This window comes from Brachyhypopomus gauderio, unplaced genomic scaffold (assembly GCF_052324685.1).
Source record: "Brachyhypopomus gauderio isolate BG-103 unplaced genomic scaffold, BGAUD_0.2 sc52, whole genome shotgun sequence".
Lineage (NCBI taxonomy): Eukaryota > Metazoa > Chordata > Actinopteri > Gymnotiformes > Hypopomidae > Brachyhypopomus > Brachyhypopomus gauderio.
The window spans coordinates 827501-845000 of record NW_027506877.1 but is presented as its reverse complement, the minus strand read 5'-3'; the positions used below and the strand labels follow the sequence as shown (position 1 = coordinate 845000).

General features: G+C 43.0%; 2 protein-coding genes across 2 annotated transcripts in view; both read left to right on the top strand.

The window, feature by feature from the left end:
* Positions 1-1464, top strand: part of fgf11a (fibroblast growth factor 11a) — a 70004-nt gene extending 68540 nt beyond the window's left edge. The window contains exon 5 of the mRNA XM_076987431.1: positions 1-1464. This exon is cut by the window's left edge and continues 3916 nt beyond it. The gene's annotated coding sequence lies outside the window, so the exon portion shown is untranslated.
* A 4922-nt stretch (positions 1465-6386) lies between these two features.
* chrnb1 (cholinergic receptor, nicotinic, beta 1 (muscle)) overlaps positions 6387-17500 on the top strand; it is an 18332-nt gene continuing 7218 nt past the window's right edge. Inside the window, exons 1-8 of the mRNA XM_076987432.1 lie at positions 6387-6558; positions 8377-8510; positions 9858-9902; positions 10405-10514; positions 13786-13894; positions 16286-16430; positions 16770-16958; positions 17139-17362. Coding sequence (XP_076843547.1) covers positions 6498-6558; positions 8377-8510; positions 9858-9902; positions 10405-10514; positions 13786-13894; positions 16286-16430; positions 16770-16958; positions 17139-17362 — 1017 coding nt within the window. The 5' untranslated portion in view covers positions 6387-6497. The remainder of the gene's footprint in view (positions 6559-8376; positions 8511-9857; positions 9903-10404; positions 10515-13785; positions 13895-16285; positions 16431-16769; positions 16959-17138; positions 17363-17500) is intronic.

Here is a 17500-nt window from a genome sequence, read left to right as displayed (position 1 = left end):
AAATGCAGCATAAATGTTCTTATATTTAGAATTTACACTGAAGAAAGTTTCAGTTAAAATGGAAATGGCTAGATGCCAAAAACACAAAGCAAACATAAACTTATTTAATCATTTTGTCTGATATTAGGCAAGGCAAGTTTATTTAAGTAGCACTTTCCATATCCAGTAGTATCAAAGTGCTTCACTTAAAATTTTATTTAAATTGAACAAATTTCGATTGCACATATAAATCAGTTTTATTCAACATTAAACAGGTAAAAAGTTAAAAAAATGAAAAAAGATAAGAGAAATTTAAAAATGAAAAAGTGCACTGCTACTAAAATATAATAGATGAATGCTTCTCCAATCTTCCTCTACCTTGGTCAGGACTAACTGACCAGCTCCTGCTGATCTGAAAATTCTAGATACACTGGTCCAACACCAGTAAGTGATTTATAGACCAGTAATAAAACCATAGAGTGATTCTGCAGCACAGTGGGCTTCAGTGAGATGGTTTAAGAACATGGCTGATGGGGTTTCTTCTTTTACTCCTAGCAGTTTGAATCAACTGAAGCAGTTTGATTGTCACATCCAGATGCTTGTCTTACCTTCCTTGTCATGCGTTCGGCAGGAGAAGGTAGTAAATTTAAAAAACATTTTAAATACTGATATTACCTGTATTTCGAGGAAGTACAGGTCTGTTTCAAGGCAATATGGGTGCTGGCTGTTAGCGTTAAAAATAGCCAAGCATTTTAAACTCATTTTTGCATAGAGACAATACAAGAAGTAACTATGTGTCTACTTTGCTCTAATTTTGCCACACTGGGAATCATTAGTGCTTTCAATGGCCTGGTTTAAACTGTACAGTTTAGGTAGCAGTACATTTTGTATCAAGGCTGCATAACAGCACATTTTTAATGTAGTGTGGAAGCAACAACATGGATGAACAAACACAGCAAGGAAACGTAGTGAAATCAAAACTGAGCATCTATCACTGACACTTATAACCAACCAAATATAACCAACCGTAATCTATCCGGCTGATGCGTGGGCTAATGGACAGATGCACTGCGAGGCTTTTGCTGATGGTTTTCAAGACTTTTTTTTGGCCCAGTATATCTACATTAAATAAATATCCTGAACGTCAGGACACAAAACAAGTATTTGTAATTTGTTACAGCCCAACATAAGACTTGAACAAAGTGTTACAATAAGTAGGAAATTTGAGATGACACTAACCTGAATCTTCAGATTGCTATAAAATCCTGTTAATTAAGTCATTTTTTTATATGTTAATTAAGTCATTTTTTAATCTATTCCTCTAGCCCCTTTAATCCGCCTCCTGGGGGAAGATAAAACTATTCGGCTGCATTTATAGATCATTGTGAAAAAATGTTGTGCCAGCTGCGATTCCCTCCTACCTGCTGAGGGGAATGTGGAAGTACCTCGTGCCTCGCTGTTACTTTACATTCACACCTCGGTTTGGCTTTGTCAAGCAAAGCTTCTGTGCATAAAAACCCCTCAGCACAAGTGGGGGGGGGGGATTTGGGTAGTGCTGTGGGTGGTGTTTTCTGGACCCGGTACCTATTACCCTCACGCTTTGTGTTAGCATTAGCTCTCAAGTGCTAAATTTACAGCGAAGGTCACCTTAAAGCAGACGTGTTGAGACAGGTGTCAAGGTGACAGGTGTCAAGGTGACAGGTGTCAAGGTGACAGGTGTCAAGGTGACAGGTGTGCTTGGATGCGCTTGGATGCTTCGTGGTTTTGTAGTCTGCCATCCTCCCATCTCACTCCAGAATCCTTTGTATTTTTGACACGAAGAATTACTCAATTATAACCTGCGCATGATGGCAAAGTGTGCTGAAAAGTACCTGGGTGTATATATGAGTTGATAAGAAGGATAGCATGAGAGTGTGAAAATGGGAGAGAGAGACAGTGAGAGAGAGATGGAGAGAGTGAGAGGAAGAGCGAGAGAGAGATAGACAGATGGAGAGAGAGAGAGAGAGAGAGAGAGAGAGAGAGAGAGAGAGAGAGAGCAAGTTAAATGTAGTACATGAGACACATACTCTCGACAGAGGGAAAATGAACAGCCCACCTACAAGTGCATTGTGGAGACAGAAAGAACGTGTGTGTGTGTGTGTGTGTGTGTGTGTGTGTGTGTGTGTGTGTGTGTGTGTGTGTGTGTGTGTGTGTGTGTGTGTGTGTGTGTGTGTGTGGTCTGAGCAGAGGGTGATTCCCCTCCAGCCCTGCTCCCTCCAGCCCGAGCCACCATGCTCACCCTGCCCTCACCCCTCCGATTCCTCCCGTAAGCCCGTGTGTGTTTGGGAGGGTGTGTTCAGGAGAGACCCCGGCTACATTTCAAATGCAGAGACATCTGCCCTGCTTAGCCGGCGGCTTTGCACGAGCTCATGAGATATGGGTGGCCAAGGTGACCTTTAACAGTGGAGGCTCCCAGCATCTACAGCAGCTGTGCTGAATCAAACTTGAAGATAGACTTCAAATCCTGTTATTTTGTAATCACTCGTATTTAACTGAACGGTTAAAGTGGCTGCTTGCACACTTTCGTTATCGTGCTCAGCTTCTAGGTGAAGGCAGGAGCCGGTGTGTGAGGACTGTTCTCTGGGCGCTACTGCATTCAGTCCTTGGTGTTTATTCTGTTTAAGATTAGTCAGTAGAGGTTTTTCAGTTTCTTTCACGTTTTGAAAATCTTTCATGGATTTACGTCAGCATGTTAAAGGATAAAATGAAGTCTCAGCCATGTTTACCATCACGTGAGTCATTTGGATATGTTCTAAAAGTGTGAGGATGATTATTGATGCAGTTAATCTAATCCTGTCATGCCAGTGATAAGCACATTCTCACATTTTGGTTTGACTTTTTTACGTTTTTTGTTTGTTTGTTTGTTTTTGTGGAGGTCTGATTAGGTTTTAATCATTGACAAAAGTATTGATGTGAATATAAGCCCCTGCACCCTGACTAATAATGGGAAAAAAAAAATTAATGTCTAATGATAAATCAGCTAATATGTTGACATGGTAACAGAGCTTATGACCTTTGACTTTCAAGGGCCATCTACTCAAATATCTTGCAGCAACATGGACTGCCTGTTTTGGTTAATCACTGTCTTACACAAACAGAGTGAAACACACAGACATTTTATAGCCATGTGTGTGGCGTAACCTGATCGAAAGAATCCTGGAAGGTTTTTGTATGTTCTGCATGGATGAAATTATTGTTATGAAGTCTTCCAAAAATGAGCAGTATCACTTGTTTGCTCTCCTGTCTTCCAAACGACGAGACTTCAACAGTCTTCCAGTCAGAACTGCAACGATGCTATTTTTATATCACGGAACAGCAAAAGGGGGACTATGTCAGTGGAGACATGTATGGAGTGGTAGACCCTCCTCACCAACACCCATGAACAGCTAACACCACATCCTGGACTGAGACGGAAGGAGAGCTTCGACACAATGCCCATCTGAAGACCGATCAATGATGCCCGAGGCAACATGACATGAATGAAGAATCCTGGAAGACACAGTACTCTATACGCATGCATAAACCGACATTTACTGGACACAGCTAATAAAGACCCATATGTAACACGTCAGTATGAGCCCATCCATAACTCCCCCCCCCCCCCCCCCCCCCACCCACCCTTTCCCTGCATTTGCAATAGACTGTATCTATTTCTATAATATCTTACACAAATATTGAGGGAGACATATTATTGGATATTATTGAATAAAACTAATATATTTGTATGATTGTAAAAACTATGCCTATTGGTGTTTAGTTTCTAGCTTGACGTTCTAAGTCTGCTTCTGTGCACATCTTTTAATCACTCTGATATTATTGGTTATGCTTTATATTCCACCCAAGTGTCTGATCACTTAAGGAACCGTATGGGCTAATTTGATTTTTAGCACATGACATTTATTTACATGCCAACAGCATGACTGGACAATGTATGCCGGTTATGAGTAGTTAATTGCAGGTTGCCTTCTATGAGAATTAAATTGGCTGCGAACCAAAAGGGGGCGATAGTGGGTCATAAATGAATGAGAACAGAGCTTGAGTGGTCTGCACCTCCACTGACGAGCATTAGCGGAGTGGCATATGTTTTTTAAAGCCTTTTGGTATTGCTGGACCTTCACCTGTGCCAAACAGTAAGTCCTCCATAATTAACACCGATTCAGCCACCATTCTAGCCACAGTGCTGTATCTCCACATGACAGAGGAAGATGACATTTCCTTACCTCCTTACACTGCTCTCTAAAGGTGTCGGCCATCTTCAACAGTGGTATAATTCTCAACGTTAAGCCTTGTTCATTGTATTTTACACTAATTTTCAAGATAATGGCACTAAGGTAAATAATTCAGGTGAATGAGTAAGTTGGTCTGCCATCACATTAGCACCTGTGAGCCAGAATACTACAGAATCGCAAAGTTGTTAAAATATTACATATAAACAACTCTGAAAAACACACATTTCTTCATATCTGTTATGCCAACACACCCTACATTACACTACTTTCAAAATGGCTGTATTGCTCACATTACACCACACCTATCACCTGAGACTTTCTCGTTATTTACAGAGGGGTGTACACCATATGAAACAAAGCCATTTCAAAGCTCACACATTACACATTCTCTCAGCTGTGGCCCTCACCAACTAATCAACTAATCAACAAACACCACTCTCAAACTACCACACGAAATAAAATATCAAAATATCTTCTAAGCACACTTGAAATAGAGAAATGTAAATAAAACACACCATGAATAGGCTGCTGCTTTAAAAGGTGCTAAGAGAGGAAAATAAGGGAGGCAGGAAAGTAAACTAAACACAACGCACCAAATAAACACTCTCAAACGATAAACATTCATTTACATGTAATTTACAGTCTGCGAGGAAGCACACAACATCCTGGGACCCTTGCTGTGCCCCCCCCCCCCCCCCCCCATCTCTCTGTCTCGGGGCCTGTGGTGCAGCTCTGTTCAAAACAGGCTACTGCATAGCTACTGCTTACTGCATACTGCAATCAGTACATACTGTATATAGGATACTGGTCCTCGTAGTAGTATGCAGAATAGTATGCAGTATTTCCACAAAAGCAGATCTATGAGGTCCCTGTTCGTTTGGGAAAGATTTTCCGTCACCGCTACATGTGTGCAGTGCACCATAAATATATCTCTGGTTGCATACTGGAATATTCGGCGGAAATATCTTTCACATACTCTAAATAAAAATTGGATGTATACTGCATGCTGCATGATTTGGGGCCAGTCAGTATGTATGTAGTTCGCTATTTTAAACACAGACCTGGGTACCAAAATGGAATCTGAGCAATCTGCTATGGCGGGTGTTTCTGCACTCCCTTTCACAGAAACAAGACGAAAAATAATTAAAAGGAAACTGTGGAGAAACAATTAATTGGGGAGACAAATGCAGCAAGGAGTTGGAGGTAAAATGAATCATTTGGATGAATCACCAATCTGATGTGAAGTTTCACATGTGTCCTGACTTAACTGCAATAGTGACATCCGCAATAGTAAAGTTCGGTATAAAGCAAAAATATGTCCACTCTCACTCTTAGATAAAACCTTGCTGTGCATAGAACAAAATTATTCATTAAACTATTCATAACTATTCAGTATTCAATTATTCATTAATTGCAGTTTTATAGATTCGTGTAAAAATGTTAGATTCTAGAACTAATTGCTATTAAGCTAAGCCATTTTTACATCATTCAGCTATTGCTAAGCCTTAAAACCTGAAACGTAGGGAGTCACATAATAAAACAATAAATTTCTCTTTCTTTCTCTCTCTCTCTCTCTCTGTCTCTCTCTCTCACACACACACACACAATAAGTAAAATTGACAAATTTACGTCGTTTTAAATAACTTTTCGTAAATTACACATAAAAGTAAGACATACATACAACATCTAAATTATTCTTTACAGAATCGGCCGTGGTGCAAGTCAGTCACTTGGCTGTGATAAATGAGATGAAGCCATTTCACCGCCTTTAAAGATAATTCACAAGTATATGGCACACGTGTATGGTACAGCTTCGTACAGCTTTACACTATTATATGAACTGTTCCTGCAGCCTGATGTAATTAATCTCTAGCTAAAAACGGAAACACTTACTAGTTACATATCGATCAGACAGACCTAATTCGACCAAAACCGTCGTGTGGGAATAATTATAATATTTATTAGTTTTACTACTAGTAGGCTATTAGTTGTTGTAGTAGTATACAGAAATATACATTTCTCTGGTAACTGGTTGCAGGGTCTTCATAAACCATAAGCCCTGCTGCCGTTTGTGGTGCGGGTCGGGGGCGCTGGGCTGTGGGCTTCGCTGAGGGGCGCAAGACTCTTCCCTATACTGACACCGCCGGCTGCGGCTGCTAAACACAAGACAACTCTCCAAAAGGAAACGGACATTCATTAAAGTTTACTTCGCGTAAATGAGAATATTATAGTGTTTCGAACCGGGTCACGATGAAGGCCCAGCACTGGGTCCTGCTCACCTGCTGCGTGTACGCGCTGTGCGTAAGCGGAGGTAAGTTGTCGTGTCTCACCGTTATTTTACGAGAAGAGACCACGAACTCGTGTTCAGCGACCGTGATGTGCGTTTGTTTATGGTATGAAGTCGGTTAAATTAGATACTAGATACTTTAATGCCTAGAAATTTAAGTTTTCCAAACTACCGTTCGAATTGTCATTTTCCGTTTTCCATGCCAAGATGGACTTGGCTTGGTTTCACTAAATTAGAATTGGACTGATTTATTTGATACAACTCTACACTCTTTAAAGCATTCACAAATGTTTACTGTTTACGTTTTTCCGCGTACAAAAATGAAATACAGAATAAAACTTTTCTGTATGTCGGTTTAGGGCTACCGACTGTTCTAGAAAGTCTGTTGAATCACTCTGAGTCAGCAGCAAACTAAATTTTGTTTGAATTCAGTGTTTGGGAAAGTATGCTCCCTAGTTTCGTTTACATTTTAAATGACATTTTTCGCATTTGGCAGACATACAATTTCAGACTTGTTACAGAAACAGGTGAGTGTAGTGTTAGGAATATTGCCCAAGGACTCTTATTGATATATAGCCTATTGATATATGTTTAAACCCCCATAGGAGACGCAGTGTTTTTACCCACTATACTATACCAATCCCTCGAGAAACACAACAACCACCAAAATAGTTGCACTTAGAACCTTTTGATTTAAGCATGCATAACTTTTTATTTTATATTCTCTTCTTTTTTGCTGACTTTGAAACGTGCCCAGAGGAAATTAGTTGATTAACTTAAATTCAGAATCAGCAACTATTTAAAAGAGGAGGTAATTTAGAGGTGTTTTAGAGAGGTTAATCGCAGTAATGATTTGTCCACCTCCGAGCAGAGCGTTTGAGAGGAAAGCTGTGGTAACAGATGGCATTCCTCCAGAAGGCCTCGTTCATTTCCAAACACTGGCTCGTCAACTGAAACCATTTCCATGTTCTTTCTTCTGCTAATTTCTCCCCTGTTGGTTTTGTAAAGTTTTGAGAGTTTTTCTATTCCTGAACCTCAATTTTACTTACATTCCAAGTCCATTCTGTGCCCCCACAAGCCAAAAAGGCCCTTTGCCCACGCATGTCCCCAGATCGTAGCTGAAAACACCGCGTCTGATGTGCCAGGATGCAGCAGCGGCTCCTCTTGGTGGTTTGCTAATGGAGATGGTACGCAGGGTGAGGCCTGTCGTTTGTTATTGTCAGTGTTGCTGCTGGAGGGCCTGCAGCTCTGGGAGGATTTGATGGATGTGGGGGGAGCAAGGCCACCTCTTATGAAAACCCCTAACCTTCCACGGCAGGAGATTGGGACGGATGCACACAAACACCAGGCACATCGGCATTCATGGAGCCTCAGATCAGAACAGCGTGTGCTGGAGGGCATGGGAGTTTAGAGGAGGGCCTGTGCCCCAGCTCTCTGGCCAATCAAAGCTTATTGATTAGCATATTTATTAGGAAGTGTAATATGGAATCATCATTGGAAAAAAAAATGTTTAATTCATATTCTGATGTCATGTTCAGTGAAAACAATCTAGATGTCTGTAGCTCCACCAGTGATCTATTCTCTGACTGTGGATTTTGTAGTCACAGGTGTTGAACAGTTAATGTAAGTGAGGATTAGAGTCAACACATATAGGTGTTAAATGGACCGCTGAAAATCTTTAGCATCTGGACCTCATGGTTTTTGACATAAATATCCACACATGTTCTATCGTAGACCACTGAACACAAAATCTAGGACTGTGTTGTCTTTTCTCAAAAGAAATGAAATCTATTCAAATGGAGAATGTTTATTTCTGACGAGACTGGGGTGTTTCTCTCTCAGGGGCCACGGAGGCAGAGCAGGAGTTAATGAACAAGCTTTTCAGCAAGTACAACCCCAAAGTGCGTCCAGCCAAGCGGCCGCAGGACAGGGTGGTGGTGAGGATCGGCATGATCCTGTCCTCCTTCATGAGTCTGGTACGCTCACATTCACGCCTCCCACAGGTGTCCTTGTGCACGTGTGCGGGCTTCACATACAGACGTAGAGAGAAACATCACGGTCAGGTCATATGAGCCTCATTAACTTGGCTTGATAATACAGTACGCCGGTAAAAGCTGATTATTTTATAACTTTACAGCACCAAATGTAATCATTTGTTGTGGTCCAATGATAGTGTTCTAATAATAATAATGAATTGTATGTATTTAAAATCCTGGGTTAATTGCACTAACTTGTGTGTGTGTGTGTGTGTGTGTGTGTGTGTGTGTGTGTGTGTGTGTGTGTGTGTGTGTGTGTGTGTGTGTGTGTGTGTGTGTGTGTGTGTGTGTGTGTGTGTGTGCATGCATACATAAGTGGGAGGGTAAATACTGTAAGTAATCTAAGTCACATTATCCTTTATTTCCTTTTAGTGGACATTAATAACCAGACACCTAAAAAACACTTTTGTGTGTATAGAAATACACACATTGACAGGGAATCACTGTGACATTCAGTCTCTTTCTCTGGTGGGTGTGAATGATCTAGTGGAATAACTGATAATATTTTTGGAACTACGTGTACTAAAGTCTCTACGAACTCTGGCTTTAGATGTACGAAGCTGGTAGTAATCATATTTTTAGTTATGACAACTGAATCTCCTGGCTATTTTAATCATATTCTAATGTTGGTGAATTCAGGAGAGAGTCATGTTTGCGTGATGCATAGCCATTTGTTTCTCATTTAGGCTTCCGTTGCCCCCCCCCCAAACACACACACACACACACACACACACATGGCCATTGCGTGTCGTGTGCTGGGGACCGGAGCAGCTGTCTCTTCTGCATTCCTCGTCCAGTTTTAAATAGCCGGGCCTCGCGCCGCACCTCCCCCGAGTCCACATTCTCATCAGCTACCTCAGACACTGGCACCGGCTCACATGGCATTATGGGGACAGCATTCCCAGTTGCTCCTGTTCCTTACGAGACACCTCTCTCTGCTCAGTTACACCCTGACCTCGCCAACATGGATGCGTTCTGGGTCTCTGGGCCAAAAGTTCACATTTCAAATCAACAAATCTTCTATTGTGAATGTTATGATAAAATGTATTACACATAATGCTGGCAAATTCCCAAAGCTGGGACACACTGTGACAGAGTTGAGTAGCGATTAGCTCTGGACCTAATTCTAGATGACAATGCATTTATGACTGCTGTTTTAAAGCAACCGCGGTGATTTTGTTAAAAAACATCGTCCAAAGTTGTACAGAGGACAGAATCTGCTGCTAATCTGACTGATACTCCTACGTGTGTGTGTGTGTGTGTGTGTGTGTGTGTGTGTGTCCACAGAACATGAAGAACGAAGAGATGAACACCTTCGTAATCATGAACATGGTGAGTGCTGGTGTCGCCCGGCCTGCGGCTCACTGGGGTCTCCGGTTCAGAAAGCCTCGTTTGTGAAGGCTGTGAAGTGCTGGGGTTCTGGACCACAACAGCTTACCAGGCCAGAACGTTAACGCGTTCACATCCATTATGTTCAAGCAACGAACACTGGAGACAATAAAGAACAAATTATGCAAAATGAAAAATTATGCAAATGCCCCAGATATTACTCATGGACAAATGCACAGAGAAATTGCATCCAGTATAATTAATGGAGAAGGAGGGGGGGGGAGATTTGAAATGAATGTGATGAAATGAACTGGTTAGATTTCTCATTTCCAGCTCATCGCTCTTTGTTTCCTGATGGTTTTGTTCCCAGTGAGATTGGGTGTGCAGCGCTCTGATGGGATATTACTATATTAATATAGTATATATTATCAGGCACCTTGTTCTGAAAAGACCTGGTCTACAGTCGGGTTGTCATCCATATGTATGTTTGTACCGTACGTTGCAGGAGTGGAAGGATCACCGGTTGACCTGGAATCCCAAAGAGCATGATGGGATTGAAATACTTAGAATTCCCTCAAAGAAAATTTGGCTTCCAGACATCGTTCTTATCAACAAGTGAGTGTGTAGCTGTGTAGTCTGTTGCTTCCCCAAGGCAGACGAGCAGGTAGGAGTTCAGTTGTCTGTGGGCGGGGTGGGATTATACAGATACAGGCATTTTCCTCTCTCTCTCTCTCTCTCTCTCTCTCTCTCTCTCTCTCTCTCTCTCTCTCTCTCTCTCTCTCTCACACACACACACACAACACACAGTAGTTTCCTGGCCTAGATGCTGTGTAGCGGCAGACAGACTTCCATTAACTCTGCAGTAAATTACTTCATACCAGAATTATAGCCAATTAAGCAGCAGGGCTTTCCAGGTTGGGTCCACGCTGGGCCTCCTAGACGCTCAGTGTCTCCCACACGTCCCACAGCGACGGCGGAGAAACGCTGCTCTCCACAGCTGCCCTGATGACTGCTGCCTCCTGCCCCGCTGCTCTCAGCGTCAAGCACCATTACCTGCAAAGAAGAACTACACAGCGTCTCTAGCTTGAAGACAAACATGTGACTAGCTCTTCCCCCACTCCCCAGTTAAAGAATAGTCGTTGTGTATTATCATAAAAAAAGGTGTTTGAGAATAGAGGCCGTATTTGTTTTAACGATGTTTAGAAGCCTGTCCTGTGGTAGGATGGTCACTAATTTCAACCTGTCTTAACTGAGTCAACCCGCACTGGTAATATGAACTCAGTAGAGGGACTTTTTCACTGTCCCCGCGCTACACAGTTCTTGTTACCCCCATGTCTCCTCAGGTCAATATCAAACTCTTACTGATTTCAATCAGGCGCATTAGAACAGGGATTAATTTCTGCAGGGATTAAAGTCTGGGTCAATTACTTTTCTTTCATGGTCTGAATAGTTTCAGTGTCCCATACTGATTATGGTACTCAAAGTCACTTGGCTACCACATCCTGGCAGAGACCTGGTATGGGTCTGAGCCCATTGAGTTCTCCAGAGACCTGGTATGGATCTGAGCCCATAGAGTTCTCCAGAGACCTGGTATGGGTCTGAGCCCATAGAGTTCTCCAGAGACCTGGTATGGATCTGAACCCATAGAGATATTCAGAGACCTGGTGTAGGTCTGAACCCATAGAGATCTTCAGAGACTTGGTATGGGTCAGAACCCATAGAGAACTCCAAACAACAAAATCACTTCCAGTGCAATTTAAGTAATTCAGCAGTGGCACAGGTTATGTTGTTCTACCCAGCAAGCTGTCACAATGAGTTTTAAATGAAACGTTGGCTTTGGTGGTGAGGTGCAGGAGGCCAGCTTTCATGCAAAAGTATTTATTTCTGGACTGGATGCAAAACCCTTTATACAGACAGTGCCACCTTTTTAGTGGAACATAAATAATATTCAAATTGGCTAGTTGTTTTTTTTTTCTTCTTGGCATTGCATTGCATTTGCTGACAGGACAGAAAGATCTAGAGACTGACTGTACAGTAGATCGAGAGTCTGACTGTACAGGTGATCTAGAACCCGACCGTATGTATGGTCAGTATTTGCATATAGAGTGTGTTAATCTGTGAACAAAGACCAAATAAGTGTCTGAAAAGTGATCATGAGGAGGTCAGTCCAAATGAAGGTAAAATATTAAACACGTCAGGCCTGTATGCAGTTCCGTGGTGAGCAGTAGCTGTGTCAGGCTCTGCCAGCAGGAACCTGAGGCAGACACCAAGCCGTTACCTCTGTCTTACGTCTGCTGCTCTACCCACTACACCTGGTCATTTGACACTTCAGATTAACCTTTGCCTGATTTAATCTGCACGTGTTGTCTGCTCCTCTAAGGTACATACAGTAACCTGCTATCAATGTGTACTGAATAACACAAGCAAGATAGAAGCACGCCCAGCACTTACTGTTTGAAATCTCTCGTCTTTATTGCTGATGTGACTGCTGGCAGAAGCATGAGGATGAATTCTGAAGTGACTGAATTCTGCTGTCTGGGTTCTAGAACCAGATCAACAAATGCTTTAGATTTAGACGCTTTAGATTGTGGATAGTGCTTGACCTCAGAACGGAGACCCAAAACAAACAAGTAAAGCATATAGATTTTCTGGGCAAAAATGCCTTTATTAACCATATCAGGAATCATATTGAGAATGCATAGAGTGCTTAGACTGCATAAAAGGACTATTATTCCTAAATCCTTCGATCAGTACACATGAAAATACCATTGAATTAGAAATTATATTCTGTACTTTAACCTTAAAGACCATATATCATTTCAAATCAAGAATGATGAAGTTAGGAGCCAAGACATCAATGATGATGTCGCTGCCCGGATCCAGGTAGCATTGCGTCAGTATTTTTATGGGAGCTTGTCAAACTGACCTCGTTCTGCAGGTTAATGTAGTTTTGCAAATACGGCATGAAAGTGGAAGAACGTTCCATGTTCAACTCGTTCGTTCAACACTTTTCGACAGGAGGCAGCAGAATGTTAAAAGGGTCTTCCTGAAGAAAGCAGGGGGTGGATCTGGGCATGCTCAGAAGCAGTCCGGACTGACCATTAGTGGTCCTATACATAAGCTCAAGCTGGAAAGTTCAGAATCGTTTGTGAGTTTCTCAGCATGTTTTATAATGAGGACATTTCTAAATCCTTCGAGGGTTCTTCCTTCTGTTAATTGAATCTGTGTTTCTGTCACGTAGGGCAACGCCCCCTCTCGTAGCTGTCACTCTGGGTTCCCTCATGTCCGTGTTCCCTGCCTGTTTTGTCCCGCCCTGCTCGTTTGTCTTTGTGTTTCCTTGTTTGTTGCCACGCCCCAGTGTCATTGCCATCACCTGTCCCTAGTTAGTTTCTTTGTATAAAGTCCCAGTATTTCCCCAGTCCAGTATCCGTGATTTTGTCTACTTCGTGCCTTGTGCTTTGGTATATCTGTTCGTTGTGAGTATTGTTTCCGCTGCCTGCATTCCTGCCTGTTCCGTGTTTCCCCGTCGTGTTTGGTTTATCTGTCCGAGTATGTCTGTTGTTATTTCTTGTATGGACTGCCTTCCCGTTATGACCCCTGCCTGCCACTACGACTCTGCTTTTGGAATTTCCTGTATTAAATCTCGCTCTCCTCCGCGTTTGTGTCCGTCTCCATGTTCTGCCCAGCGCAGATCGTTACAGTTTGTACAACATTTTTTATACTACTCATATTGAAGCGCAGTGGTAATGTAAATCATATAAGCCGTACAAGCTTGTTCAAGCATTTTGTTTTTCGATACTTGTGTCTAGTATATTAAGAACTGTAGTGGTCACAGAATATTGACATTTTTCTTTGTGTGTGTGTGTGTGTGTGTGTGCCCACACAGTAATGATGGTGTGTTCGATGTGGCTCTATTCGTCCATGCCCAGGTGTATAGTGATGGTCGAGTGACGTGGACTCCTCCTGCTTTGTATCGCTCCTCCTGTGGGGTTAAGGTACGGTGGCCTCCACACACTCCTCCTGTTAGGTTAAAGTATGGTGGCCTGCACATGCTCCTCATGTGGGGTTAAGGTACGGTGGCCTCCACACGCCCCTCCTGTGGGGTTAAGGTACGGTGGCCTCCACACACCCCTCCTGTGGGATTAAGCTATGGTGGCCTCCACACGCACCTCCTGTGGGGTTAAGGTACGGTGGCCTCCACACGCTCCTCCTGTGGGAATAAGGTACGGTGGCCTCCACATGTCACTCCTGTGTGGTTAAGGTACGGTGGCCTCCACACTAACCACAGAATGTGCAAATGTAATGACCAGGAAGGCCAGACTTGCAGCTTTGACCACATTACTAATTTTTACAGTGGACTACCGATTAATGTATACATGCAAGGACAGGGATGAGATAAAGTCAGTTTAAACAAAACACAGAGACCCTATAATGTTCTGGGGCCATGTTCAAAATAGCCTACTACATAGGCTACTAATAACCTACTAGTAATACTAGCATACTAGACCCCGTAGTAGTATGCAGTACTGTATCCAGTTTGAGACAGATCCAAGCTAAACTACGAAGTCATGTGATTTGTGTAGGTACCACCCACTTGTGAAACAAATTCCACCACCATTGCATGACGGGGTGCAGTACGTCACAAACATAGCAGTGGTCACATACTGGAATTTTTGGCTAGACTGTTACATCATCTGGGTATTTAAAATGTATTTTGGTCACAGACTGCATATGGCATACTGATTTGGGGCACAGTACGCAAGTAGTATGTCAAGGGCTATTCCAGACACAGCCTGGGAGAAAGTGCACTGGGTAGGAGAGACAGTAATGAGCTTGAGCTGTAGGGAGGGCCGTCTTCATGATCCTCTTCTCAAACCCACGGGGGGTGACGTGGCTGCAAATAGCAGAAGAAGGTTCAGTCGAAGTGAACAGAAGCGTCTCGTCTGTTCAGAGCCAATCAAATTCAGCCACATGCCCGGAGATCCAATCAAAATGCCTGAAACGTTGTGTAAAGAATCAAGACAAAAGCAGGAGCTGGAAATGGCTGTAACACAGACCTGGCAGAATGCCAGCAGGGAGGACACTCAGAGATTGGCTCAACTACAGAAGACTGCCAATCAGAATGCCAGACATGACTGCTTTATTTCAGATAATGTTAATTTACTCAGCTTCTTATGATGCCCTTAAACGGGGCGCCTAAAAAATCAGCCCCATCATTAAAGACACTGACAGTTTAAGTGAATGACATTGATTATCTCGTTACAATAGCACCTGTCAAGGGTGGGATACATTAGTCAGCCAGTGAATAGTCAGTTGTTGGAAGCAGAGACCTACACAATGTGTAGAGACCTACACAATATTTAGGCATCCTTAGGTATGTGAAAGGCGCTATATAAAGTCTTATAATTTTATTGTCATTATTATTATTAGTAATAGTTGTAGTAGTAGTTGTTGTTGTTGTTGTAGTGGTAGTAGTAGTAGGTTGTTTTAATGTTCTAGTTGATTGGTGTAAGTACCGACTTTGAAACAAAGCTGCATTCTGCACTTTAGCATTATAATCACTGTTTCATTCCAAATCCAATGTGCTGGATTACAGAGCCAAACTCCAACCTCCAAAAATGTATCACTGAGGAAATGTTCACAGACGGAACTGTATGTTCCAATAAACGTCGCGGTAATCCACAACACACTGTGGGGGAAAAGTTGTACAATGCAAAAGACTTCTGTTAACTATGCACGAACTGTATTTGCAAGCTTCATTTAAGTTACTTTTCACTTTGGCTCATTTGTATAAATGGTGTTTGTTTGGTTGGATGTTGTTAAGAATTAGACTTCCTCTCCTCCTTTATCTGCACATTACAGCCCGGTTCGTGCTCTCTCTCTCACTTCTGTCTCTCACACACACTTTCCTGCTACATTCTGAACTTTTCACCTTTTATTCTTGTTTTTGTTTTGTTGTGTACTGTGAGTATGTGTGTGTTTTTCTGTGTACATATGAGAAAGAGGGAATAAAATATAATAGAAGAGATATAAATTAAACATAATCTGAGAGATTAAATGATACATTCCAGAGGAAGGCATGCCGTGTGATCACAGATGTGATCGCGCACGCATAAGCGCATGCACACACACACGCACACACACACACACGCACACACACACTCACACACACACACACACACTCACACACACACACTCACACACACACACACACACACGCACACACACACACACACACACACGCACACACACTCACACTCACACTCACACACACTCACACACACACACACACTCACACACACACACACACACACACACACACACACACACACACACACACACACACACAGTTTGTCCATCTCGCTCACAAACTCTTCACTTTCCAGGTGGCATATTTTCCCTTCGATTGGCAGAATTGCACAATGATCTTCCGCTCATATACCTACGACTCCTCTGAAGTGGATCTTCAGCACGCCCTGGACGAGAAAGGCCAGGAGATCCGAGAGATCCTCTATGACACACTCTTCAGCGGTACGCTCGCACCTGGCCAGCTTTCAGCATCGCACTCATGTCTGTAGCCTTTCATGTCTGCCAGCAAGACATTGTTTATGTACGTACACTTCCAGCTAGAGGAAGAACAAGGCTAGATTATTCAAAGGGTCACTGCCTCGCTATTAGATACACAGACAGGCATCTGAAACGTAAATCCTAGATCTGGGAGTGAGCCTGACCTGTCATTTAAAGTGAAAATGAAAACAAATGGCCTTTTACTGTGAAAATACTGTGAATACAAAATACACACACACACACACACACACACACACACACACATAGAGTATCTTCTCCCTTAATGACTTCCCATGCCCACAGAGAGCGGTGAGTGGACTATTCGTCACAAGGTGACCAAGAAGAATGTGAAGAAGGAAGACTTCTATGAGGACATCACCTTCTACCTGATCATTGAGAGGAAGTCCATGTACTACATCGTCAATATCATCCTGCCCTGTATCCTCATCACCATCATCGCCATCTTTAACTTTTATCTACCGCCCGACGCAGGTGAGACGCCATCGCCACGCCCCCATCGCCACGCCCCCATCGCCACGCCCCCATCGCCACGCCCACCGGCGCCTTGCGTCCAAGAGAGACCTGGGTTCCAGATCCTTTAGTGCAACCATTATCTGTTCATAAACATCTAAGCTCACGTTTGACATGTTTCACGTGTTTGTCCGTGTTTAGGAGAGAAGATGGGCCTGTCCATCAACGTCCTGCTCACCCTCACTGTCTTCCTCCTCCTGCTGGCGGACAAAGTCCCGGAGACGTCCCTGGGCGTGCCCATGATCGTGAACTACCTGATGTTCACTATGGTCCTGGTGACGTTCTCAGTCATCCTCAGCGTTGTGGTGTTGAACCTGCATCACCGTTCAGGCAACACCCATGATATGCCCCTGTGGGTGCGGCAGGTCAGTCAGCAGGGCGGCGATCTTCACCGCACGTCACCACTACACAAATCTGACAGTTTGTCTGTATGCCAGACTGTCCAGCTCCTGGTCACTTTGTTGTCAAGTCCAGATGGTGTTGAGCAGCAGAGATGTAGGACA